General features: G+C 38.3%; 1 protein-coding gene across 2 annotated transcripts; it reads right to left on the bottom strand.

The window, feature by feature from the left end:
• Positions 1-4,568: 4,568 nt before the first annotated feature.
• Positions 4,569-25,108, bottom strand: LOC112554013 (TIMELESS-interacting protein-like). Of its 2 annotated transcripts, none has more exons than XM_025221568.1 (9): positions 24,953-25,108; positions 23,882-24,031; positions 14,270-14,360; positions 13,807-13,882; positions 13,376-13,498; positions 11,527-11,643; positions 10,727-10,861; positions 10,015-10,114; positions 4,569-7,470 (listed from the first exon to the last, which is right to left on the bottom strand). In XM_025221568.1, the coding sequence occupies exons 2-9, from the start codon at positions 24,027-24,029 to the stop codon at positions 7,340-7,342; spliced, it is 921 nt and encodes a 306-aa protein (XP_025077353.1). In that variant the 5' UTR covers positions 24,030-24,031; positions 24,953-25,108; the 3' UTR covers positions 4,569-7,339. The 2 variants fall into 2 exon arrangements, with proteins under 2 accessions (XP_025077353.1, XP_025077354.1); XM_025221569.1 differs by having other exon boundaries at positions 24,841-24,972.
• Positions 25,109-26,368: the final 1,260 nt, after the last annotated feature.

The raw sequence follows: 26,368 nt of genomic DNA, 5'->3' as shown, positions 1-26,368 counted from the left end.
CTATTTTCATTGGTAAGGGCTAGAGGAAGTAATAGTGAAACATTCCATAATCTTAATCTTATCAGGGCTTCTGGTTAAGCAAAAAATTGCGTACAGTATGCATTAAAAGTTCGGAGGACCCCTTCAAATTTGGGCAAAGAACAGGGACCCCATAAAAATCTGAAGGGGTCTCTGGGACCCCAAAGAATTTAGCCTTAGCAGAAGCCCTGCTTATGCATCTTATTCTTAGCAAAGCATATCAATTTTGGTGTGTACTTATTCTGGTTCTGGGCTGCATTGCACGACATGCTTCTAGATTAAAATACTTTTAGGGATTAAATACATTTAGTTAAAAACGTTTTATAAAATGGTTTTAAATAAGTTTAACACAAAATCCCCTGTGGGACCCCGGGGTATGCTTGCCTAGCAAGCATTGTAAGAATAGGGTCCCTGCCATCCAGCCAGGCATGTCGTAAGAGGCGACTAAGGTGGACACCTCACCTAGAGGTAAAATAGGTTGTGGTAGGGCTAACAACCCCACCATGTAAAAAAAATCATGTTACAGAAACTAAAACCAGAGAACTCGTCACAGATGGCGAAGGTAATGAAGCACACCAGGAGACTGGACTAATGACGGACGACAGCCAAACCCGAAAGGGAGCTGGCGCCCCGACAGCGGATTTACTGAAGCCGAGGCAAAAGTTGAAGGTGGGGTGCTGGAACGTCCAGACCTTGTACCAGACTGGCAGGATGCTCCAATTAGTCAAGGAGTTTGACAACTACAACTTGGACATCCTGGGAGTCAGTGAGGTCAGATGGACCGGCACGGGAAAGAGAAGACTAGCGTCAGGACATACCATCTTGTTCTCAGGAAGATCAGACGCTCAGCACTCTGAAGGAGTAGCTCTACTCCTCAACAAGAAAACGGAAAAGGCACTGCTGGAATGGAAGCCTTATGGATCCCAGGCTTTTGAGAGCAAGATTCCATTCAAAGTACACCAAGCTGACAGTGCTAGCTTGCCTATGCACAACAAATGACTCTGAGGCAGAAGACAAGGATGCTTTTTACGATCAGCTCCAGGCAGCCTCAGAAAGCGTTCCAGCCCACGACATGTTGCTCATCATCGGCGACCTCAATGCCAAGGTGGGAAGTGACAACACCTACAGGGAGCATGTCATGGGCAAACATGGAATCGGAACCATCAATGACAACGGAGAGAGACTGGCAGACTTTTTGTGAAGAAAACAACCTACTGATTGGAGGCACACTCTTCCCACACAAAGAACATCCACAAGGCAACATGGACATCACCAGATGGGATCACAAAGAACCAGATAGACCATGTCATCATCAACCGAAAATGGAGGAGCTCACTTCAAGATGTTTAGAGCCTACAGAGGAGCAGACATTGCCAGTGACCACACTCTTGTGATAGCACAGTTTCTCTGAAGCTGCGTCGATCACGAGGAAAACAGGCACGTCAGCAGAGAGTGGACTCCGCAAACTAAAAAAATCCAGCCACCGAAAGGCCTTTGCTATGGAAGTAAAGAACAGGTTCCAGGCACTAGGAGACCAACAAGAGATGACCTTAGACGACTTCAATCGAGTCTTACAGGAATCAGGAGAGAAAATACTGGGCTTCCAACGGAAAAGAAAGAACAGTGGATCAGAGAAGAGACATGAAGAAGATAGAAGAGAGAAAGTCAGCCAAACAAAGAATCAACAGCACCAGATCTGAACGCCTGAAGGAACAACTCAGACAAAGGTATACAAAACTAAACAAAGAGGTAAAGAGGATGGCAAGAACCGACAAAAGAGACCATATAGAGAAACTGGCAGATGAAGCAGAAAATGCAGCAAGTAAAAATGACCTGAAGACACTGTACAAGATAAACAAACAGCTAAACAACGGGTTTAAGAACAGTGATGTTCCAGTGAAAGACATGAGCGGTAATGTTATAGAGGGAGAGGCAGGAAAACTACAGCGCTGGAGGGAACATTTTGAGTCGGTTCTGAACAGACCAGATCCCCCTCAGCTTGCAGACATCCAGCCAGCAGCTATAGACCTTGACATCTGCACAGACCCACCAAGCCTGGAAGAAGTGACAGCAGCAGTCAGACAATGAAGAGCGGCAAAGCACCAGGGGCAGATGGAATAACAGCAGAGATGTTGAAAGCAGATATAAATGTGACAGCTCCCAAGCTGACTGAAATCTTCAGGCAAAATTTGGGAATCAGGGCAGGTCCCTGTTGCGTGGAAGACAGGGCTCATCTTCAAGTTACCCAAGAAAGGAGATCTTGGAGACTGCAATAATTGGAGGGGCATAACACTTCTTTCCCTCACCAGCAAGGTCTTCAGCAAGATTGTTTTGTCAAGACTGACGGCAACTCTTGAGAAAGACCTCCGACCACAGCAAGCAGGATTTCGCCCTGGGCGATCCTGCTCTGAACACATCTTCATTCTGCGACAGATTCTGGAGCAGAGCAACGAATGGAACACACGCTGTACATCAATTTCATCGACCTGGAGAAGGCTTTTGACAGCATCCACCGCGAGTCCTTATGGAAGATCCTGAGGCATTACGGAGTCCCTGCAAAACTTGTTCAGGTCATTGCAATGCTGTACAGCGATTTCAAATCCCAGGTTGTCTGTGACACGGAGCTCACAGACCCTTCAACGTCAGTACCGGGGTGAAGCAGGGCTGCATTCTGTCGCCGTTCCTCTTCATCCTGGCCATGGACTGGATCATGAAGACTTCCACCAACAGTGAGAGGAGAGGGATCAGATGGACCATGACTATGACAGCAAACAACAGCGCTAGAAGACTTAGACTTTGCTGATGACATTGCCCTGCTGTCACACCGCCACCAAGACATGCAGGAAAAAACAAAGGCCTTCTCAGAAACAGCTGGAAACCTTGGCTTGAAGGTCAGCACAAAGAAAACGAAAAGGATGAGAGTGAACGCCAGAGTCCAAGACAGCATCAAACTAAATGGAGAAGAGATTGAGGAAGTTGACAGTTTCACCTATCTTGGGTCCAAAATGTCAAACACCGGGGATGCGGAGGTGGAGATTCGAGCCCGACTGGCGAAAGCCAGCCAGGCCTTCGCCTCACTCAGGAGCACATGGAAGGCAAAAAACATCAGCCAGAAGATCAAGCTGAGAATCTTCAAGTCAAATGTGATCAGCACCCTCCTTTATGGATCAGAATCTTGGAAGATGACCAAAACCATCAGTAACAAGCTTGACGTCTTCCAAAACAGATGCCTCAGGCGCATACTTAACATCTTTTGGCCAAACACCATCACCAATGAAGAACTCCACCGAAGAACTGAAACCGAGTCCATCACCACGCAGGTTCAACGAAGGCGTTGGCGATGGATTGGACATGTGCTCCGCCAGCAGACAGCAGACCTTTCCAGAGTCGCCCTACGATGGACTCCAGACGGCCGAAGAAAACGAGGCCGCCCAAAGGAAACTTGGAGAAGAACAGTGGAAAGGGAGATGAAGGGAAAGGGCTGGACATGGGGTCACCTAGAGCGGGTTTCAGCCGATCGACATCGGTGGCGGACTCTGGTTGAGGCCTTATGTGCAACCTGATGCACGAAGAGGAATAGATAGATAGATAGATTAACACAAAATATTTGTGACTTATGTCACATCATCATCGTCTGAAACTTCCCACGAGTTATTTCAACAAAAAAATGAATGTCAAATAAAAGAAAGAGAGAATGTGCAACTTCTCAAAAGCCAAACGTGGCATTGCTGGAAGAATTTCTCTGAAACAAGCACTTACTGGCGATATTTAAAAGTGGACTAATCGGGATAAAAAGGAGGCATGGGATGACATTGCATGCATGGTGAATGGGGTGGGAAATGTCAATCACACTATTTCAGACTGGAAAGGAAAGGTAAGTGAAAGCACAGTAACTTGTGCAGATTGTACAGAAGTTGTTACCAATACATGAGGATTTACAGTTTTGGAACAAATACGAAATGCACTGAACAAGCTAGATGACCATGCTGCTTTATCTCCATGCTGCAAAATGTTTGTACAATAACCGCATTTGTTTCATTTCTTTGATTTGGATCATGAATATAACAGATTATCTGGAGATCATCTGCCTCCTTCCCGCTACCAATTATAGTGTACTTTTTCTCTTTATGCCAAAACTTCAGCCGAATTATATGTGCATACTCAAAAGCATTATGTGATAGTTATAGGCCCATGACTAAACACCCTATTATACCCCTTTTCACAATTTTCTCAACTCCACGTTCATCTGTTTAACATGGTCATACTCATAAACTCTGATAACTTTTCTTTGTGTTGTGCATGCCAGCCTGTAATGTATTTGTACTAAGATTCAAGATTATGTATTCGTTACCCTATAGGGCAGGGGTGGGCAACATACGGCCCGCGGGCCGGATCCGGCCCGCGACGGGATTTTGACTGGCCCGCAGACTGTTTCTGGTCTTACATGATAATGTGGCCCGCGGCCACATTCTGCCGCAATCTCCCACAACATGTACTAATCACTTGCTTACTGCGTCGAATAATAGTGACTGTTAGTTATTTTTTGGTTCTTTGTTTTTTGATTCTTTGTTTTCAGTTAGAATTAGGTTTAGAATTTTCAATAAAATTTGTACCATGGATTTTGCCAAGAAATGTAAAGTTGACAGCGAGTGTCGCGCATTTAACAAAGATTGGATGTCTAAGTACTTGTTCACAGAAGTCGGCAAGAAAGCAGTATGTTTGTTGTGCAGTGAAAGTGTTGCCATGTTGACAGAGTACAATGTTAGCCGCCATGATGCGACGACACATGCAGGTTATGGCAGGCTATGGAAGTACTTTAGCAGCAGCGGAACACAAGAGAAACAGAACTGGACAGAAAACTTGTAAAGCAGCAGAATGTATTCCTAAAAACCAAAGTAGCCAAGAAAGCTGCTACTCATGCCAGCTTTGTGGTGGCATAAAACATTGCAAAGCACAGCAAATCGTTCAGTGATGGTGAATTTGTCAAAAAGTTCATGCTCGATGTCGCTGATCAAGTCTGTCCACAACAAAGAAAAAAGTTTGAAGAAGTCAGTTTGTCGAGAAGAACTGTGGTTCGCCGCATTGAAGCAATTGGTGAAGACCTGACATCAAAACGGAAATTTTACTGTTTCTGGAGATCAAAGGGAAAGATACAGAATATCCTCAACTCAGAGAATATACCCTGAAAGAGAAATTCCAACCTGAAAGCATTGACAAATTTTATGCGTCACTGAATGAGTCCAAGTTTGCCAACCTGAGAAAGATGGCCATGAAACTACTTGTTCTGTTCTACATACATTTGCGAGCAAACATTTTCGACCATGAACATTAACAAGACAAATCTGCGTTCCAACCTAACTGATGTTCACGTGCTATGCAGTCTTTACTGAGGATTTCAACATGTGACATGCAGCCAGAGTTCAAGAAACTTGTTGACAACTGTGATCTACCGCAGCTGTCTCATTGACTTCAGCAACTATTGAAGTACATTACCTTAACATCATTAAATACTGTTTTCGGTCTCTATGCTTTAAAATTAAAGTTTACAAGTTTACATTCAACACGATTTATTCCTTGCATAGGTAGATAGATACACAATTAAGGTATTGATCCAGTAATCTGGCCCGCCAAGGACTTCATTCCCCATATCCGGCCCGCCGACCGGAGAAGTTGCCCACCCCTGCTATAGGGGAATGGGTTTATACTAGGCATTACAGTAACAGTAAAACTCCATAGCAAGTTTTCATAATCTTCCCATCCTTGATATATTTCTGCCAGTCTCAACCATCACCACTATAAATATCACCTGTTTCATATGGTCATTAGCTCTCAAACTCATTTCCTCAATCTCTTTTCCCTCATTTCGTCTCGTCTCATCACCCTTAGTTTACATGGGTGTGTTATAACTTTTCTTGCCGAGTCATTATACTCTAATATCTGGTCCCATCTTTGCCTGCACAACTGGTCATACCACCTTTGGCGTTGATTCAAATAAAACTCATGAATTACGATCGCCATTTTCAGTTTAGAACAGCTACAAGCTGATTTAAATTTAAAAAAGAAAATCGTTCCTAAAATGCATCTAAAGCATTTGCACAAAATGTTTAAGCGACTTAAAAGCATTTTGGTTAAATTGCTTCTATAAAAGTTTTTAAGTTTTTGAAACATGTCGTGCAACTCAGCCCTGAGCAATGAAACCATCTGTGACCTTTAAACTGGCATTAAAAACAGACCTGTTGAAAAAGAAATTCATCTTTCATAATGAACACTGGCCTGTGATCTCAGTTTGGACACATAGGGAAACATAGGAAACATAGAAGGGGAACCGCTGTTTAAATGGTATTTTAGATACATAGCAGGATGACACTGTTTAAACAGTATTTTTAGATGCATAGCAAAATACAGAAGGCCACCCCTGTTTAAATGGTATTTTTAAAAGGAACTTTTGACTGAATATCAATTTAGCAATCACTGTTTGTATACTCTGTGGAATTCATTATTCCACCAGGACATGCACACAATAATAACTGCAGAAAAACAATGGGAAATTTGTGCAAAAAAGCTGAAAAGCACACATGAGATATGATATGACATACAACTTGTGCATGAAACAATTCTGACCAAATGTAACAATAGCTTCCACACCATGTTGTAACTCAAACATATAAGGGCAACGTTTAGGGGGGAAAACCCACTTAAGTAGTACAAAGACACGCAAATTCATTGATCTTAGACTGGAATGCCTCTAGAATTTAAACTGGACCATTAACCCTGTGCCCATAATAACCCCTGTAGTGTTTGTGTGTTAGATGGCATGGTGGTGTTACATTGTTAAACAAGCCTGTACACATTTATCAGTTGAACAGTACATGTGAATAAAATGGCATCAAAAATGGACTTACAATTTCTTTCTATGTAATTCTTGATTAAAACTGATCTATGGTTAATAAAAAAAAAAATCAAAATTTATTAACAGTTTCCAAAAGTTAATAACTTTTTCCATACTAACATACACGTGTGTTAATCAGAATATTTGTTATTATGTTTATTATGTGTACAGAGCCAATTCCTTACATGAAGATCACCAAAAGTGATCACAAATGGACATGAAAGGTGCATGCATTCCTGTTGATGATCCAAGCTCCAACCAAGCTAATACAGCCCACAAGCAGTTATCTCAAAATAATTAGCATCAGAGCCTTACAGCTCACAAGAGGTGCCAACTGTGGGGGTTGCTGAACCCATGGTAACATTGGACGTTTAGCTGTAGTGTCTGTAGAAAGTTACACAATGAAGCAGTGGTGTCAAAGCCAGACTCATTTCATGGCAGGCCTGATGGGATGGTCACAGAGTCTGTGCTGCTGCTACTTTGTACACTCTGCTGTGATGTTTGCTCTATAGGAGCTGAGCAGCCTGCTGTAGTGTGGTGGTCAGCACGCACAGCTCCCCTATCTGTAACATGCCAGATCATGAATAGCATTTTGTATAACACTGGAGTTTTAAAGTAATTGGGAGTTCCAGCCATTACTAGTTTTCTCTACCATGAAATGATCATGAAAATGAATACAAAACTGTTTTTGTTCTCCTTGTTGTTGTCACTATCTAGGGGTGAGTTGTCAGTTTCAAACTGTGTTGTCCTTCGTTATTTGCCCCCATTGCCATACAGCTCACCATGCCTTAATGGCCGAAGGTCATCAGCTTTTGTTATCAAGCTACCAGAGACCTGACATCATCTCTTGCTATCAAGTTACCCAAGAGCAATGTCAAAGTACTATTAGCAGGGTAGAAAAGGAAACATTCACTACAGAAATAAATTAAGGCAATGCAAGCCTTTTTTGCCCTCCACCATGACGGGGAACGTCTAACACTTCAACACAAAATGGATGCATACATGCGACTGCAACACTTAGATTGCCTCATGACCTGTTAATAACCCCTTGTACAGCATGTATCACACATTAAGAAACTGGTAAATCAGTGGCACAAAAACTGTGTTGACATGATGCAAAATTGTTTCAAGACAACAGATTGGAATGTTTGTTGACACTTTCTATGCTATTATCTGACTACATGAACTATCTGACTGGGAAACTGACTATATTAATTTCTGTGAATATTCTGTTGTAACAGAAAATTGTAAATTTTTTTTCCAGCAAGCCTTGGGTGACAAAAGTATTAAGGGGGTTTTAAACAAAAAGCTTTCAGGACAGTGACAGGAAGGCTGTGCAGAAAGAACATACAAGAACAGTTAAAAATGGGGAGGAGAGATATAAACAGAAGGTTAACGAACATTTTCATGAGCTCAATATGAAGAAAATCTGGGAAGGAACAGAGGGAATAAACTGATGAGTGGGCACTGGGGCAAGCATGAAGGTAACCCTGATCAGAACTTGGAGAACAAGGAGCATGGCTCCGTTTGCTTGCCACCATTCCACCATTTTAAAGAAGAAAGCTGAGGGAGGATCTTAATAATGTTTTAGAAGAGGATAGGGGAGTGGAGATTACAAAGGAGGATGTGTGGTGACAGCTTCACTAGGAGCATAATCATCAGGCAGTCAAGCATAACAAAATACAACTACAAAACACCCTTATTAATCTTGGTGTTGTGTCTGCCAAATTTAACATTAGAACATTATATAAAATCCCAACAAAGGCTAGAAAAGAACCTAAAATGTCTGCATCCAATTCTAGTTCTCCATTTGCAATCACGAGACAGAACTGTTGAAAAGAGACATTGCAAATATTTAAAATATTGACAAGTTGTTTAGAACAATGTCTTAACATAGAGTACCCTTACTCTGGAAAATATCCTGCATTGTTAGTGCCAAAGTCCTACATTAGAATTAAACAATTTAACTTCTTACTTTTGAAATGTTAGTACTTAGGTGCTAAGTGTCCTAGTTCAGGATAAAAACAGGGGGGATGGTTGGGAGGGGACAGAATGACATAATAAAGCTGTATGACATTGAGGAAGTGTATGACAAGCTCCTGATCCACAAACTGACTAAAGATTTAGCCGATGACCTATGCCCTATTCAACAGGAATTTGACGTATATAAAGAAGTGGTCTAGAATTCTTAGAGCTATCCAACACATTTTCTGCATTCTTTTATCTTGGCTGCAATCCAAATATACAATTATCTCATGGATAAGATATACACATAAATGCACACGCTTCCATTGCCTTCTTTTGGTCGACTTTTTAAACTGATGTCTTACTCCTCTCTTTGCTTTTCTATTTTCAGCAACAGTATAAATGTGTACGGATTGTTAATACATGTAAGAGTGATTAAGTGCCAGTCTAAATGTTTACAAATGGAGAACTTGAATTGGTTGTAGGCATTAAGTTTCTGACGTTTTATATAATTTTCTAATGTTTCCATTAGCAGACAAGACTCCCTGAAAAGGAATAAGAAAGGCATTTGTAATATGCTTACAACAATTAGAACAGTCTACATATTAAAACTGGAGATCAAGACATTGTTGGAGATGTGAATGATAATGACACACTGCTGCTTTCTTAGGACAACTGATGATCAAAGAATCAAAACCAGTACAGAAAATGTGACAAAGCTGACGACTTCAACGAGCAGCAAAGAAAGGGGAAGCTAGTGCTTAAAAAGCCCAATAATCTCCCTTGTGGCTGATTTGCACCTGACAGCAGTTTCTTTTTTTATAGAAATGGAGTAAAGGAGCTAAAGAAGTGTCAATGCAAATATTAGAAAAAAACGAAAACTGAATAAAACTTATGTAAATGTAAATTATTACAAACATTTAACTCAGCAAGGGAACTGATTAAAACTATAACAATTAAACTGTACAAGAAAATGGATAGAAAACCCAGTCATTCTGCAGGCAACAATGAACATAACTCACTGGTCACTGATATTTACAGCATAATTCTGACTGCTACGGCACAAATAAACATTTTTGCACATAGAAATCAGCACATAAAAACTACTTACTGTAAGCTTAGGGAACAGTGTGTCTACTCACCGTGAGCATTCTGATCACATGCAGAAGTCTTGCTAACCCTCCTCTTTAAAGCCATCTGCCTGTTCCTCTCAATTCTCTCTAAAACCTCTGCTGACAGGTCCTGTAAATTGGGGGACAAAAACTTAATGCATCAGCATTACCTTCTTAAAATCTGTATGTAAAGAATTAGAAATCTGGGGCTAAATATACAACTCACTTCTAAACCCAAATCCATTTGCTGTGGATCTTGACCTTCCTAACGACACAAATTTCAAACTTTTTTTAATATACAAAATAAACTAAACAAGACAGGAGGACAAATTAAAGTTATAATTAAATTTTAAGTAGGCAGAAATAAACTGCTTCTATTTAAACAGAAATATTAAAGAAAATTATAGTCTCTGCAAAGTATTTGATTCTTTATGTAGTCAATTCTAATAGTCTCACACCATGTAGAAATGAATAAGCATATGATGATTATGAAACTAACTTAAGTGTAGGAAACAGGCTCCAAATATAAATATAATAAGTCATGATGATGATGATGAAAACTAACTTGTATAACTCACTCAATTTTGGGACTAGAAGAACAATGCTGGTATCAAAAGAAAGGTCAAAACCTGTAGATTTTAAAAACATAAAATTTGAGAGATCTCAAATTTTCAAATTAAGACTCCAATTTGTGTTGGCAGGTCACATTAGCACAAAGTGTTGAAATAAACCAAGTTCTTACAGTGTCAGAAACTCCGCTAGCTGAGTTCTGAAGCTGAGAGGTTGATGACCGTTGGGTGTTGTTTGTCCTGTCGTTCTCTTCAGCAGTCTTCATATTCGCCTCTCGCACCAGTTTATCAAATCGATCTTCCATTGGCTGCCAAAAGAAATAATTTAGGCATGCTACTTCCATGACATAAGATAATAAAATAATCTTAAAGCTAAGCTGATAATGGTTTTGCCAATGCCAACAACAAAGGATGCAAATGTATATCAATAAAAGGCTACAAAAAAATGGTTTTCTTGCTCTTCCTGCTGTGAAATGAAAAAAGAATGTTTATCTAAAATAAGATTATTTATTTTGAATCTTCCAGAATTCAGTCCTGCTGATGATTAATATTACATATACACAAATCATTTAATAAGAGAGATTGGAAAAAAAGCATCGAAACATGTACCAAAAAAAAAAAACCCAAACAAAAAAACTTGATGTGTGCATCCATCAAACATGTAAGTAAAAAGGACTGTGTCCCTTTCCATGGACAAGTATTTTTCACAGCAATGTGGACAGGGGAGGTAAAGTGGGGAAGAAGTGGGTTGGCTTCCATCTCCACATGCCATCCACTAGTGACATGATGAATCATATTCACAGCCTCCACCATGCCATCTAATAGTGACAGGGTGATCTTACTTTCACAGTCTTCACAATCACTAGACTATGGCACTCTTTACTTTAACATTCATATACTTATGCAGGCTATCTAATTTGGCTTCTCTGATATTGATTTGTGCAGATTGTCTATTATTATAATTGACTCTGACCTGGCCTGTTGTGTGCTGATTATCATCAGTTAAACTTCCGTCAAAGTCTTCATCAAGGTTATTCACCATGTCCTGATGAAGTACAGGCATGTCCAGTCTCATCTTTTTGATGCACGTCTGTGAATACAGAACAAAAGGACTAATGAAGAAAAAAAAATAAAACCACCCTTTCTGCTAATTTAACCTGCTTCCATTGTGGGGAAGAAATGCTTAAGATAAAAATGTTGTGAACATGAAAGTTTAAAAGTTGAACTTCTCAACATGGACGAAACATCGATAGGGGAAACAGTTGAGAGTTTCCCCTTCCATTCAAGCACTGACCTCTGATGGTGTCTGGCCCGTTATCTTGTGGTGCTGGATCTCATCTCTAATTAACATCTGGTATGTTATCTTTTGACTGGATATCACTTATAATCGATGTCTGGCATGTTAACTGGTGATGCTTCATATCATCTATAATCCATATTTGGTATGTTTTTTTGTAGGATATCAAGCATCTATAATCTATAACCAATACATAATCAATGTCTGTCTCCATACTTGAAGTGCTAGCTGCTGTAAAACTTTCATCCACAATTTTCTTCCTCTTGCTACCAAACTCCTGCCTCACAATCATGACCGCCTGAGTCAATTAAGTATGTGATCATATCACAATCTTTATATCTAACCTCTGCTGAAAGCATACAATACTTCTACAAAACACTAAACATCCATTACCACATGCCACAGTCTTTACTTTATCTGAAGGCAGTGCAATTAATAAATAAAATCATGTTTTTGTTTTTAAAAAAAAAGATTAAAATAGTGTTTTGTGTAATTTATTCATACATCAAAAATGTGCATGAAATCAACAGTGCAGAGCATGAAAATGTGTTTGGTATAGTAACAGTTCATTGTGTTTGGTACTGATCAACAAGGCTTGACAATGTTGGTTTGATATAGTTTTGTATAGTAATAGTTCATTGAATTTGCTACTGATCAACAGAGAGAAGAGGAAAAAAGACAACAACAAAGATGTCGAATTATGTTTACTTTTGTGATGTAGACTTGCTGTAATATAGGAAGTCTGTCATGTAGACTTGATGCAATATATGGTCTGTCATAAGGACTTGCTGTAACACGAAGCCTGTCCCACAAATTTCCAGCTACTGTAAATAAGTTCAGAACATGAACTTGATCTAATTTGTCAGCAAATAGAAGGGGACTTATTCAGACTCACTCAGATGGGGCTAATCAGTCAGTAGTGAGATGCTGCTGGGTGAATGAAGTTAGACACTGTGTGACCATCGCACTCATGACTGACCATTCAAATCTAACATACATCTGAAGAAGCTACCTGAACGACTGAGGTGGTTTGGAGTATGATTCAATGACTGAGCTCTAGATAAATTTAGCATCAATGTAATAAAACACCAATGGACAAGAAAGATAAGGTGACGCAAAGTACAGTGGTTCTCAAAGCGTGGTCCACACGCATAAGTCAGATGGTCCGCAGCTGATAGTCATCATATGTCAGCAAAGTGATGTTTAACTAATCAGATACGCTAATTAGTCAAGTATTGATTTCATACAAGTTTTGATTTTATCGATGCCCAACTGCTCATTCACATGAAACACTTGCTTACCAACTCTCTATGTCACAGTTTGAGCATTGTGTCATTTAACAAGGTCAGCCCTTATCCTTAGTAACACAGTGCACTTCCTTATTTTTACGTGTCCTTTGCGAAGTATGTAATTTTATCTAAACTTATTACTATATTACTGTCACAAAAGTACATTTAGTTTTGAATTCTAATGAAACTAATGCTGCAACTGAAATTTGAAATTCAAAGACAGGCATGATCTTTACCTGTACATCTTTCTTGGTGCCGAGGCGCTCAATCCTTTCAAGCACCTCATCAAAAGGCATCATAGGAAAAAGTCTGTGTGCCCAATGCTCTAAATAACGCATGACAACTTGCAGGTCGTCCACCTGGAACAAGAGAAAGCAGATTACTTGCTACCACACTAATTCCACTTGACTTTTCATATGAAAGAATAGCAGAGCTGTCACAATGATGGGAGCTCTTTACCATTTAATTACTTGGACACATGGTAATTTGCAAACAATGTAACCTACACAATTAACTATATTTTCCCCTGACATGTGAATTTGAATCCCTATTGCCACTGAACACTGTTTCTGCTAAACTATTTGAAGACAAAAAATATTGGTCATTAATCTAAATGATAAAATTGACAGGCATGCAACATATCAAAGGAGTTAATAAAAATGCTTACCTCATGACCTTTGCCCTTTAGTTTGACATCTCTAAATACTTGGGGGAGTATAGGAATGCCTCTCTCACCGGTCAACCTGAGCACATAATAAAAATGTCACATATAAACAGTATGTATAACATCTGTGTTTCTGTTCTTTAATTATTTTGATCAGGTCTGACGATCTGTGTAAACACAAATGAACAAATAAATTAAAATGACAGCAGACCAAACAATGTTATGAAACTTATGGTGGCTTTCACTTATCAGCCAAATGAGAGATGCCCTCATTTGTATATCTCTGCACATCTAGTTCTGTCTCACTCTGTGCTCTCCCTTCACTACTTACGGCACAAAGCTCATCAACATTGTTTTGGTTATAACTGCTCACTAAAGGCTGTCGATTTTGACATAATCCTGTCTCCCAACTGCTAACTTAGATACAACTACTCACTGCTGTCTTAGCTTGGGCAAGGTTGCTCACCTAATGCTGTCTAACTTGGGCATAGGCCGTTTCACTGTGTGTTTTGATGCTCCTTTTATTCCCTTCAGCTTGGCCAGGACCTCCCGATTTTCTGCAACAAGAGAATACTTAGTGTGACTGAGGCAGTATATGAAGAGGTCAAACCAGCCTCTATCCTTTCAGAGCGCTGGTCAGTCAAATAACATGGCCAAAGATTATAAGATTTTTAGAAATAAAAGTCTAAGCTGCAGTTTCTGTGGCAGTTAAACATATCATTACATATGACATATACATACTTTGTAACTGCTCTTTTTGCTTGCAACATGAATCCCATTACATCTGAGTCACTTTACACTCAATCAATACTCCCATGTCCCACATTTCCTATAATGCAACCAAGTCTTGTCTAGATAAAGATATTATTGTCAGGAGTTATCATCAATGGTGGCAACACGATTTCAGGGAATGAGAAAAATCCCAGAGAAAGTGAAGATAGTAGAGGTCATTTTAGTTTTATCTGCAGAAGGTACTGAAAGGACCTTAGTTTTGTCATCATTTATTTTCAATTTACCAATGGACATTCAGGCTTTCACACAGTCTACTCTGTGCTGATGGTGCAGACCTGCAGAAGCTGGGAAGTGACTGCAGGGCAAGTAAAGAACACCAAGTTGAAATTTGTTTTCAAACTTTTCATTCTAACAATGGTACTATTTTATAATTATAGAGTTCATTCTATAACTAGAAAGAGACAAAAATTTCGTAACACCAATTATTTTATTTATAATTTGCTGATAAGTTGCCACCCAGTTCATTTTAATAGCAGGACTAAATGTGCTGTCTTCTAAGTTAAATGCTTGTAAAAGTTGTAGTTTGCACAAAGATCCTATCTGTGTGTGTGTGTGATGTGTGCTTGGTAATCTTTTTGGATTGTAGTGCTTTGTAGCAGCTGTTTATCACTGAATGATTTAAAATAAAAAAATCTCTACACACAGCACAACCAGTGACAGAGGTCTCAGACTCCTAGAGGTCCCCACAAGAAACTGAGAACACCAACTTAGCTCTCGCCAGATTGATTGGAATGTAATCAAATTTACTTCATCCTTCTGCCTAGATACTTCAAATCCAAAATCAACAAGGCCACAATGAGAACATATCTAGACTGACACAGACAGTGACCATGACCTTGTCTCAAGTTGAAGCTGAAGAAGCACTGCTCAAACATCCTATATATTTGCTGTTATTTGGAATAGCTGCAAGACCCAAATCTTTAAGGTCAATTCTTGGCACTGGTCTTGGGTGGACTGCGATGTAGACACCCTTTCTGGAAACATCAAAGAGGTGCTACTGTCAACAGCCCAGAAAGTCTTAGTGCATAAAGGAAAAAAGAAACAACCCTTGGTCTCCAACATCCTTGATGTCTGGGATCAAAAGAAGGTCCTGAAAAGAGAAAGGAAAAGGAAGCCCAAAACAGCTTCCCCAAATCAACTTCCAAATAAAAAGAAGTGAGTTGTGCTATCAGGAAAGAGTGGTACCAGACATAACCAGTTCTTTGGGAAGAGGTCAAGAAAGCTCTAAGAGGTTTGAAGGAAGTTGTTATCTGTGTGTGTGTGTGAGCGAGAGAGAGACTAGGTAAATGGGCTATTCTGCCAATCCTCCAGCTATTGCTTGTTTGAGGAGTGGATAAATAATAAGTTTGTTATTATCATTTGTTTTGTTTTGAGTGCATAAGTGATGATTGTGTGCCTTTTATTACTGATGATGTCTGGCGGCATAAAATTCTGAATGATTGACAACTTACGAATTGCTGTCAATGTCAGTGTCGTTATTTTAAAATAAAAAAATTTTTAAAGCTATCTTCTAATTGAATACAATTAACAAAGAATGCATCTTTGTCTGAAAGGTTGCAAGAAATGAATCAGAGTTTAGAAAAGAGATTTTCCCATCTGTAAATTGCAAGTCTGAAATGTCCAAAAACATTTTGGAGATTTGTTGACTAGTCAAAAACTAAAATTAAAAAAATCAAGGAATATCTCTTAATATTATTGTGATATTGATCCTTAATTATTACCTTTTTATGAAAATGTCTAACATTTAATAACAAGCAATAACGAAATATCATCTTTTATAACAAGATAAAGCACTAATCTGAAAACTTATATCTTCAAACTCCCAATACCAAATATTTATATCTTCAGATTTTCTCGGCTAATTTTCTCTCTGCATTTTATATTTTTCTAATGTGATTTATGTATGTTTCTGTGTGATGGTAGTCTGAATCTGGTTTATGATGGTTAATATCACAGAATATAAGCATAAACAGTGGGCTGTGCTATGCTGTCAGGAATGATTGTGGATCACAAAGGATGTGTTGTAAACAAGTAAAAGATATCTATATTTTTTTCAAAATAATGTTCTTAACCAAATAAGTACATGTATGAATTAAGACATGTATATACTGATAAAGTATTATTAGGCGTTTTATACTACAAGTTTTTATTCATAAGAGACACCTTACCATCTGTGTGTCAGGCATTGTGGAAGGAGGCCAAAAGCAAAATGTAAAAACAAAGTCTTTTTTTTTTTGGAAACCAGACAGAAGCAAGCATAAAAGCCACTGGCAACTAGCTGTTGTCAGCCATATAACCCTATCTTTATTTTATTCAAACCATGTGTGGCAGCCCTGCCATATTCCCTTGACTTGCCAATTCTCAAGATTTATGTGCAAGAACCAAGAGTAAGCGTTTGTGCATGTGTATATTTTCAAGACAGCTACTACAATTAATGCTGAGATATAAAATACAAAGAAGGTATGGGATAAATTATAATAGTCACTGTACGGTATGCAGGACTGCTGCTACAACTAATGCTGAGATATAAAATACAGAGAAGGTAATAATAATAATGAGGATTTATATAGCAGAAGCTTAGTGTCAGAAGATGAGCGAAGAGGTCGAGCGGGCTTGAGTGTGAGTGACTTTGGAGAGGTACCGAGGACCGGTGCCAGAAACAGTGGAGAAAGTCAAAGTGGAAAGTTTGTAGGCTATATGGCCCACGACTGGCAGCCAGTGAAGAGAGTGAATGATAGGTAAAATATGTTCGTATCTAGATGATCTACAGATTATTCTGGATCTTATCAAGTCTTTCAAGAAGATACTTGAGAATTCCAGCCAAAAGAGAATTACAATAGTCCACCCTTGATAGCACAAAGGCACAGATTACAGTTTTACTTGCATCAGTGGTCAGATAATGACAAATGGTACTGATCCTATGAAGTTCAAGGTAGCCATTCCTGCAGACATGAGAAATATGCCAATGAAATATGCCAATCACTGATTGAGAATGACACTCAAGCTGCGGACAGAGGCGGAGAAAAGAATGGTTGAGCTTTTTACAGACAGACACCTAGGGAGAAATCGATGACAGAAATTTCTTTGGACAAGTAGCAAGTCAGTCGTATCATCATTCAGTTGCAGTCCTTTTTGGAGCATCCAAGACTTTACATCATCTATACATTCCCGTGTCCGTGTCAGTAGTCCAGAGAGTCCAGTAAGTGGAGGGGGGGGGGCATTGGTGTTTTACGCCGTGCCAGCAACTGAGGCTATATTACGGCAAGCAGCCAGCCCTGTAAACAGATGCCACGTGCAGAGAAAGAATAGTGTGCCCGAGACGAGAAATGAACTCAGGGCAGCCAACCTTCACTGTATTGGTGACAGGCGCTAACCGTTGCGCCACCGGGCCGCTCTCCCAGTAAGTGGACCAGACTGATAAAGCTGTGTATCATCAGCATAACTCACATGTGACAAGGCATGCCATGACATAAGGTCAGAGGGGAGGTATATAACACAAAAAGTAGTGGACCCAATACTGATCCCTACAGGACACCATTTCTCAGGACAGAAGTATCTGAGTTAACATAATTCATACACACAGTCTGGGTTTGGCTCATGAGATAGGATCGAAACCAGGAAAAAGCAACATCGTGAATACCAAAAGACTGCTGAAGTCTGTGCAGAAGTACAGAATGACCCACAGTATCAAATGCAGCTGACAAGTCTAACAAGGCCAGAAATGGCACTCTGTCATCGTTAGCACTGAGGAGTAGGTCATTTACAACTTTTAGAAGTGCAGATTCAGTACCATGGTCCTTTCTAAGAAGGTAGGGGATTAATTATAATAGTAACTGTATGGTATACAGGACTGCCACTCCAACTAACATTGAGATATAAAATACAGTGGTCTGTTATAAAGTTACTGTACAGTATACAGGTATGGAATAAATTATATAAGGTATGAAATAAATGGTACACAGGCACCACCAAACTCTAATGATTATTTAAATAAGCTTCAACATTTAGCATGACCTCACATTATACTAATACCTAATTTTGCATTCTAATTTAAGGCCCTATCTGTATCTTTATGATCTTTGACACTTTTGGGATTGGTGACACGGGAGTAGCTAGCAGCTGTTCAGTGCAACACACTAAGTGATAATTGGCTATGCTATCATCTACACAGAAATGATCGACTGGCTATGCTACACCCAAAAAGAAGTAATCAATTGGCTATGCTATCATTCACATAAAAATGATCAACTGGTTATGTTATCACTCATACATACATGATCAATTGGCTATGCTATCATTCACACATAAGTGATTAATTTGCTATGCTATAAATTTGCTGGCTCCTGCCCTATTTCTCTGAACTTCTCGCTAGATAACTACACTCTTCGTCTTACAACCTTCTTGTCACCAGAACAACATATGGCTACAAGATTTGTAATTACTGTGCAGTGAAACAATGGAACTCTTTCCCTTTTCACATCTGCCGCCTACACACCATTGAATCCTTTAAACGTTTAATGAAACGCACCTCTTAAGCATTATGCCTACCACCAGTTCCCATAATTCTAGTCCTTTTTCACACCCTTCCCTCCTTTTCTGCTTATTGGTACTCCCCTATTTGTCTTCCTTCTGCAAAATTATAATACTCAGTCCTTGTTTCTTGGTTCCTCTTTTTCTGCATTTGTTTTTGGTCATCATCGCTGCTGCCATTTATCTTTCCACAGTTTACATGTTGTTGTTTTTTTTCTATCCCTTGTATGTTGCCCATGTCTCGTTCTTAAGTGCTAAGAGCATATTCCTTAGGAGTGTAAGCATACTCTATGTGAATTTTGCATTTATTGTTATTATGCTATCACCTACACAGAAATGATCAATTGGCTATGATATCACCTACACAGAAAAACAAAAACAAATGAATAGCCAGCTTTGTAATAAAGCTGTATATTAATTCTATTATGCCACTAACCTATTTACCAAGTTTTTAAGTTTTACATCTGTACTTATTAACACTGTTGATTACGACAATAATATTGACAGCCACTCTAAATGACATCTCTAACAATAAAAATAAATTATTTTTATTTTTTCAGTAATTCGTCAGGCCAAGAACCATTCTGGGTAATTATTCTCTGTCTACTGGAGACATGTCAAATGTAACATTTGGTGTGGCTTTAATTAAAACACAAATATTTTCTACAGATTAGGTAGATGTTAAATTGTGATTAGGAGAAATCAGACAGTGCAAGCTTAGTGGTGATCATCACCTGCTACTAAAGCATGCTAAATAACGAATGCTTTTGTTTAAAAGTGTTACCAACAGATGTGCAAATACCTAGTAAACCTGATTTATAGAACCAAGCCTACTGTCAGCCACATGGCGCCTAGCAACAGCAGCTGCTAGCTGTTTGACCCAATCATGATCGCACTCTGCATCTTGCTCATCCTAATTAGAAAAACTAGAGCTGTGGGTCAGGTCAACATGACAGCTTCTGGGTCACACCGCCCTTACAAATTCACTTTCTTTTAATGGGGAGCTTCATTCAAAGTACTAAGTTCTGAATGACGTGCATGCATTATGAACTGACATACTGCAGATGGAAGTCACTGCTAGGCAAGGTTCACACTCCCCCTAGCTCCCTCAGCACAAAACCAGAAAAATATTCATTGCTAAAACATACAATAAACAGAAACCACAACCTACTGCCATGATAAACAGCAGTTAAACTTCTACTACATAGACTGCCATAATAGAAGAAATACAAGATGGAATTTTCTGTATTAAGTCTATAGAAACAACTGAAAGTTCAACTATTGTAACCTGTTAAATCAGAGAAGAAGGCTACATAATAAGTTGTTACTTGTAAAAATAAAAAAAAAAAAATCCAGGAATGCAGACAAATAAAAATTTATCACTATAATCACAGGAAAAATGCCATCATTATTACAGATCATAGGTATGTTAATTATTTATTGGCTGTATAATAACACTGGAACAATGCAGCATAGTATTATAACATGATATTCTGATAACAAGGTCAGCATTTTAATGACGTCCTGCAAATTTTACGATACTAAGATTGCTGGGTTCTTTGTGACATTTGGAACAGTCTGAATAAATAAGCCGTAAGTTTTTGAGGCCAGCATCCATTATCATTATGTCTGTGTGTTTTTCTTTTAAGAAAAATACTTTCAGCCCGCCTTTAACAGTTGGAAAAAAGCACTATACAAATCAACCTATTATTATTATTATAAGTTATAAAAGTTGTGCTTATTCTAGCCACTGATGAAGCAAAGGTATATTTTCCCTCAACAACAATTTTTACAAACTGTTGCAGAATCTGCAGAGAAAATCTAAATACAAATCATTTTTGTGTCTTACGAAACAAGCATGAAAGAAAAAACAAATCTTCAGATCTCACCAACGAATAAGCAATTTCTGAAAAATGACCTTGCAAACCAGCATAGCTATGACTCACTACAGAAATCAATAGGATACATAAGACAGAAGTTGCAAAATCAATCCTTGCATAACTGCAAGAATATGAATGTGAGACAGATAGAGACCAACATGCTCACCACAACAATACCAAATTCATTATGATTATAAAAGACACATAAAAAAGAAGACCAAACTTAGTTTTCAAAAAGAAAAATTGGAACAATAAGAAGAGTTACCAAAAAAAAAAAAAAATATCTGTTGAGTAAATTAATGTTGACCCTGAAATCTCCTTATACTGTCATCTCTTTTTATCTTTATCTCAGCAGCCTCTCTTTTCAACTCTCTCTGTGTCAGGCTTCACTTGCTGACTGTTAATGCTATAGTGCAAGAAACCCTGACCCAAATCACAGTGTACTATAACCAACACCTGTACTGTCTCCTTTCCTGAACCTTTGAAACACTCTGAGTCATGCGTAACCTCACTGCTTCACTGCTTCGCTTTTTATTTTCTTCACTATCAAGGCTGTATTTAGCATATCTTTTTAGTTCCTTCACAATTAAGGCTGTACTTTTAGCTTATTCCTTGTTACTCCTCGAGGAGCATAGGGCCACAAGGCATATCTTAACTACTGTACTCAGTGCCTCAGCTCTACTGATCATGACATTTGAGAGATCTTACAGCTGTGTTGTTTTGTGTAGTGGTACTTGTGGTATCTTGACTATACACCATCACAATTCACTTCTTGCTTTCTGTTTGCCCCACACATATGCATGTCCATGTTTAAGAGTTATGGACAACATTAATTCTATTAGTGTTAAAAAAAATTATAGATATTACATATTGACAAAAACCACATAAATGGCACTCTTTGAAAAGAAATCATTCCAGACCACTTTTTCACTTTTTTATTAGATTTTATAAAGTGATTGTTCTTCTGCAACATCTGAAATGGTGAGTAATTAAGCTACATCATGATGACAACAGTCTGAACCTGATAAACTTTGAAATGAACACAGCATCCCTTAAAATCAATAATTTCCTGGAGTAGTGCATCACACAAAAATGTAAACATAAAAGTGCCAGATTATAGAAAATATTCTGATCTATGCCTACTGTTATCACAGTAATTTATGGGTAAACCAGTTTAGCCTCTGTAAAGTGTTGAGAAACAGCCAAATGGTTAGAATACTGGTGTCCAAGCTGTAGGCAAGCCAGTTTGATACCAGTCTGGTGCTGCAAACCTTCCCTTGTTAAATATGTTGTTAAGTGGGTGAATGACCCTACAGACAGGAAGGTTAGCTAGTAAGAAAAAAAGCTAACCTAAAACACCTCACTCAGAAACAAACAAAAGGCTACGGAATTAATTTTTTTAAACTTACATTTTTCAAGTTCTGTGCGAATTCCCCCAAATGTGTCTGGAAAGTATGCTTATGTGCACACAAAGAGAGTGAAAATTTTAATAAGATTACGTCAGTATAATTGATTTTTCCTGTATATGAAGCACTGAACAGCATATCATTTGGAAAACATATATAAATATTCATAATTATTTGTAAAGCATAATCATTGAATAAGCTGGATCCCATATATTTTTTTCTCACTTTATTTTTGCACACAGTTCTACTCCATTAAAGCTAGTTGCATGCAGGGAGTGAGAACTTTTCTTTAAATATATATATAGCATATAAATAAAACAAAGTGTGACAATGTGCATATGTTCAAACACAGCGAAAATCTATGATGTTTGTCTCACCAAACATTCCAAACAATTTTTGCAGGATTACTTGTTTTGTCTACGAGATCACAGTTCATAATTTGTTTTTCTCAGGAACAAAGCTTTATTTAACCCATTCCGTTAACAGTGGTTCCATATTTTAAAGAAATCTATTACAAGGCAAATTCTGATGTTGGCATCATTGCAGAGGGTGCCCTTAAGAGTGAACAGTGAGCATGTGAGAGACAGCGATATATGTAACAACCAGTAGCACTGTAATCTTACCTTTACAGTAGCATCTGGTAATGTCTTTTTATATAGTCTGGGAGTGACCTAGGATTTGGGTGTGTGCCTGTATGCACAGGGGGTGGACATAATGTCACAGTTTCACATCAATGACATCATGATCATTTTCACAGAGCATCTTATGATTTAAAGATAAGAATGTTTTGACTTGTATCTTTCAATGCTTTTAAAACATTATTTTTTTCTTCCACAAGTGTTTTTCAGACCAAAAAGAAAAAAGACAAGATTAGCAATTGCTCCATTTCATTAAAAACTTTCAAAATATTTTATTACTTTCCACTAATTGAACATGTGCCACAGCATCCTTTAAATACACCATGATTTCTGCCACACTGTCATTAAACCTTTTATTGTGACCATTTAATTGGCATACTGTCATTTCTGTTTCATAATTACTCACTAATCATGCTTTAATTCCTTGGTGTCTTATCTTTCCTTAATTATCTGATAAGTTACATATAATAAGTTATCATGCTAAGATTGGAAGGTGTTCCATTTCTGTCACTCACCATGCTATGATTGTGTAGTATATAATTCCCTTTGTTCATCATTTTGTGGTTGCTTCTTGTCACATCTCTGTATTATTACTAAAATTAAGATCTGCTAATCTGTATTTCTTAAAATGGTAACCAGAAAAAGAAGCTAAACCCAAAACTCATTCCACTCCGTATGTCATACACTGAGATGAATAACTAGATCAAGGTCACAATAAAACTGGGTGCTACAAGATCATTGGGAATGACAGCGGTGACAGAAGTGGATGGATAGAAATAAAAGAGCATTAAGCCTTTATGAGGGAATGGCACTCACTCATTGAAATTCTTACCTGCTTCTTCATCTTGCTGAGATGCCTGTTCTTCCTCATTTATCAGTCCCTCAGGTAGATCAGGCAACCTGTTTGGAATGGCATCTTCTTCATCCACTCCATCATGGTCATCAAAAATATCATCCATTTCAAGTGCAGTAGACTCCATTTCTAAAGAAAAATCCATATAACTTTTGTCTGTAAAAGCACAATTTCTACAGAATGCATGAAACTAATAAAAATATAGCTATTTAACTGCTTTCAATTCAATACTACCATCACGCAAGCAAGGAATGAATTTTGGCTTTAGTGTAAGACAATGTTTAAGGCATTGTTTCATTTCTAAGCTTCTTTTAAAAAGGAGAAGAAGAGAGAGATGTCAGAATACAATCATCTAATATTCTTTTTATTTTATTCTTTGAGGACAAAGAGCTTTCACATGACTGATTTTGCAAAACTGGAAATGGGATGCTTGGAGTATCGGGGGAAAAAAAAGGTTCTCTGCCTTTATGCCATGAGCACATAAGTGGTCACCATTGCCTTGATCCTTGTTACTTTGCCTGATCGGATACTGATCTGAGTGGGGCAGGGAGGAAGGGGTGGAGGTATCACCAATCAGTCATATTAGTGCTGGATGTAGAAAACTGTTGGTAAATATGTCCTGGCTTCCTGTAATTGTTCTTTCTGATATCTGTACCTTTTTCATTTGCAACATTTCACCAAATTATTTACATTAATTGTACCTCCCTGTTCACATTTGGAGACTTTTCTACTTTTAATGATCTGGGAGTACAAGTATTTTCTTCTTATTATTTTGCCTTTTTTCTAAATTTTCCCTATCATTTAAATTCTTCTGTCGACTGAAAACGGTTTATTTATTCGTAACACTGTTTACGATACTGTGCAGTCATCTCTCAACGTTCGCCACAGAAAAAGAATTCTTACAAACTACATCTAGCTCCATAATAATAATCATTTACTTTTCGTTCATCCTGCTTTCAGGTTTAACGAAAGAAGATTGAATAGAACATCCTCCCATGGCTTATCACAGAAACATTTCACGTTGTTAGTACTACAAAGGACGAGGTTTACCTGATGTACTTCCTTCTCAGTGCTTTGTTTTCGCCGAGGCGGAGAACTGCTAGACACCGTGTGATTGTCGACAGCCGACACTCGCGCGGCAAATTCAGTTCGTCTGCCAGGCGCACGCTGAGACCAAGAGTGGCGTCCCTTACACGCAAAATGGCGACACGTCCCGAGGTGGAAACTTACCAACACTTTCATAAGGCAGTACAACTCGAAGTAGTTTGAAATACATAGTTTATTGTCACTGATGGAAAAAAACAGACAGGTCTGCATTCTGTTTGTGGGAGCGGGTGGACGACATGAGTGAGAGACGAGAATACAGATGCAGACTGCTGATGATTTTGTTTGTTGTCAGTGTTGGCATCAGTATGCCTGTGAAAAAAAAAACACATCACGAAGTAATATCCTCTATACGTCCAAGGACACATAAAACGCCGATAACTCTTATAATCTAAGAAACCACAAACACACTTAATAAGTTTCCTGTTAAGGGTCAGCTATAACTTTTCGTTCTTTCATATAAAAGTTTTGACAAAGGCTAGTCTTAGAAGAAGTTTTAATAATATGATATCCCTGTGTTTAAATTAAAATAAGTGCATAATGCTGGACACTAAAACATTTTACTTGCTTTCAGTACATAGTCTAAAGGCTAATTACCTCCGCAGTACAATAGGAAAGAATGGTTCGACCAAGGGGTCAGTACTTGTAGACGAAAGCAGTCAATTAAGCATGACCACTGCGTATGCCATTTTTTTCAGAATGCACACGTTTTCAAATAATACACAATACAAGACGATACAATTCATTTGTCATAGACCACCCTTTAACATAGCAAGCTTTTACTTGTCAGTACTATAGATTTTACCTTTTAATCTCATGTAAACATCTTGGGGGCTTTAAATAAAGTTCAAATTATGTGGAAGGCTGTGACTGAGTTCAGTGTATGCATATGTTGAAGTTTATTATTGCATTCCCAAATTATGATACTGTAACAAACAATGACAAGCACAAAATTGATAATAAGCCAATAAATAATGTGAGTATAATGTTTGTTTCCATAACTAAGAAACTTTTGAGCCATGTCTGATGCCTATATATGGACATTCCTTCAGTTTGTGTATGAGATATGGTGCTTTTCTCTTGCAAACATTTACGAAGTGACTGCATGGTTTCCTTGTGTCTATTAGGCATCTCAGAGTGAAAACCAGCATGAGCACACTCAAAATGTTAAAAGGAAAGAGGTGGTATTTGGGGGTTTCTCTACAACAGTAGGGGAAGATAGGAGGACCGTGGTGAAGATAGAAAAGCAGGTAGTGAATTGAGGTTTTATTGCCTCAGCGACCAGCATATGTTGCTTTTGTGATAAGTGTCTAAAATATCTTTATAGCACACAGATTGCATGATTTAGAATAAGCCAGACAG

This window comes from Pomacea canaliculata, linkage group LG13 (assembly GCF_003073045.1).
Source record: "Pomacea canaliculata isolate SZHN2017 linkage group LG13, ASM307304v1, whole genome shotgun sequence".
In the NCBI taxonomy this organism is placed as follows: Eukaryota; Metazoa; Mollusca; class Gastropoda; order Architaenioglossa; family Ampullariidae; genus Pomacea; species Pomacea canaliculata.
This window is presented reverse-complemented; position numbering and strand designations above follow the sequence as displayed.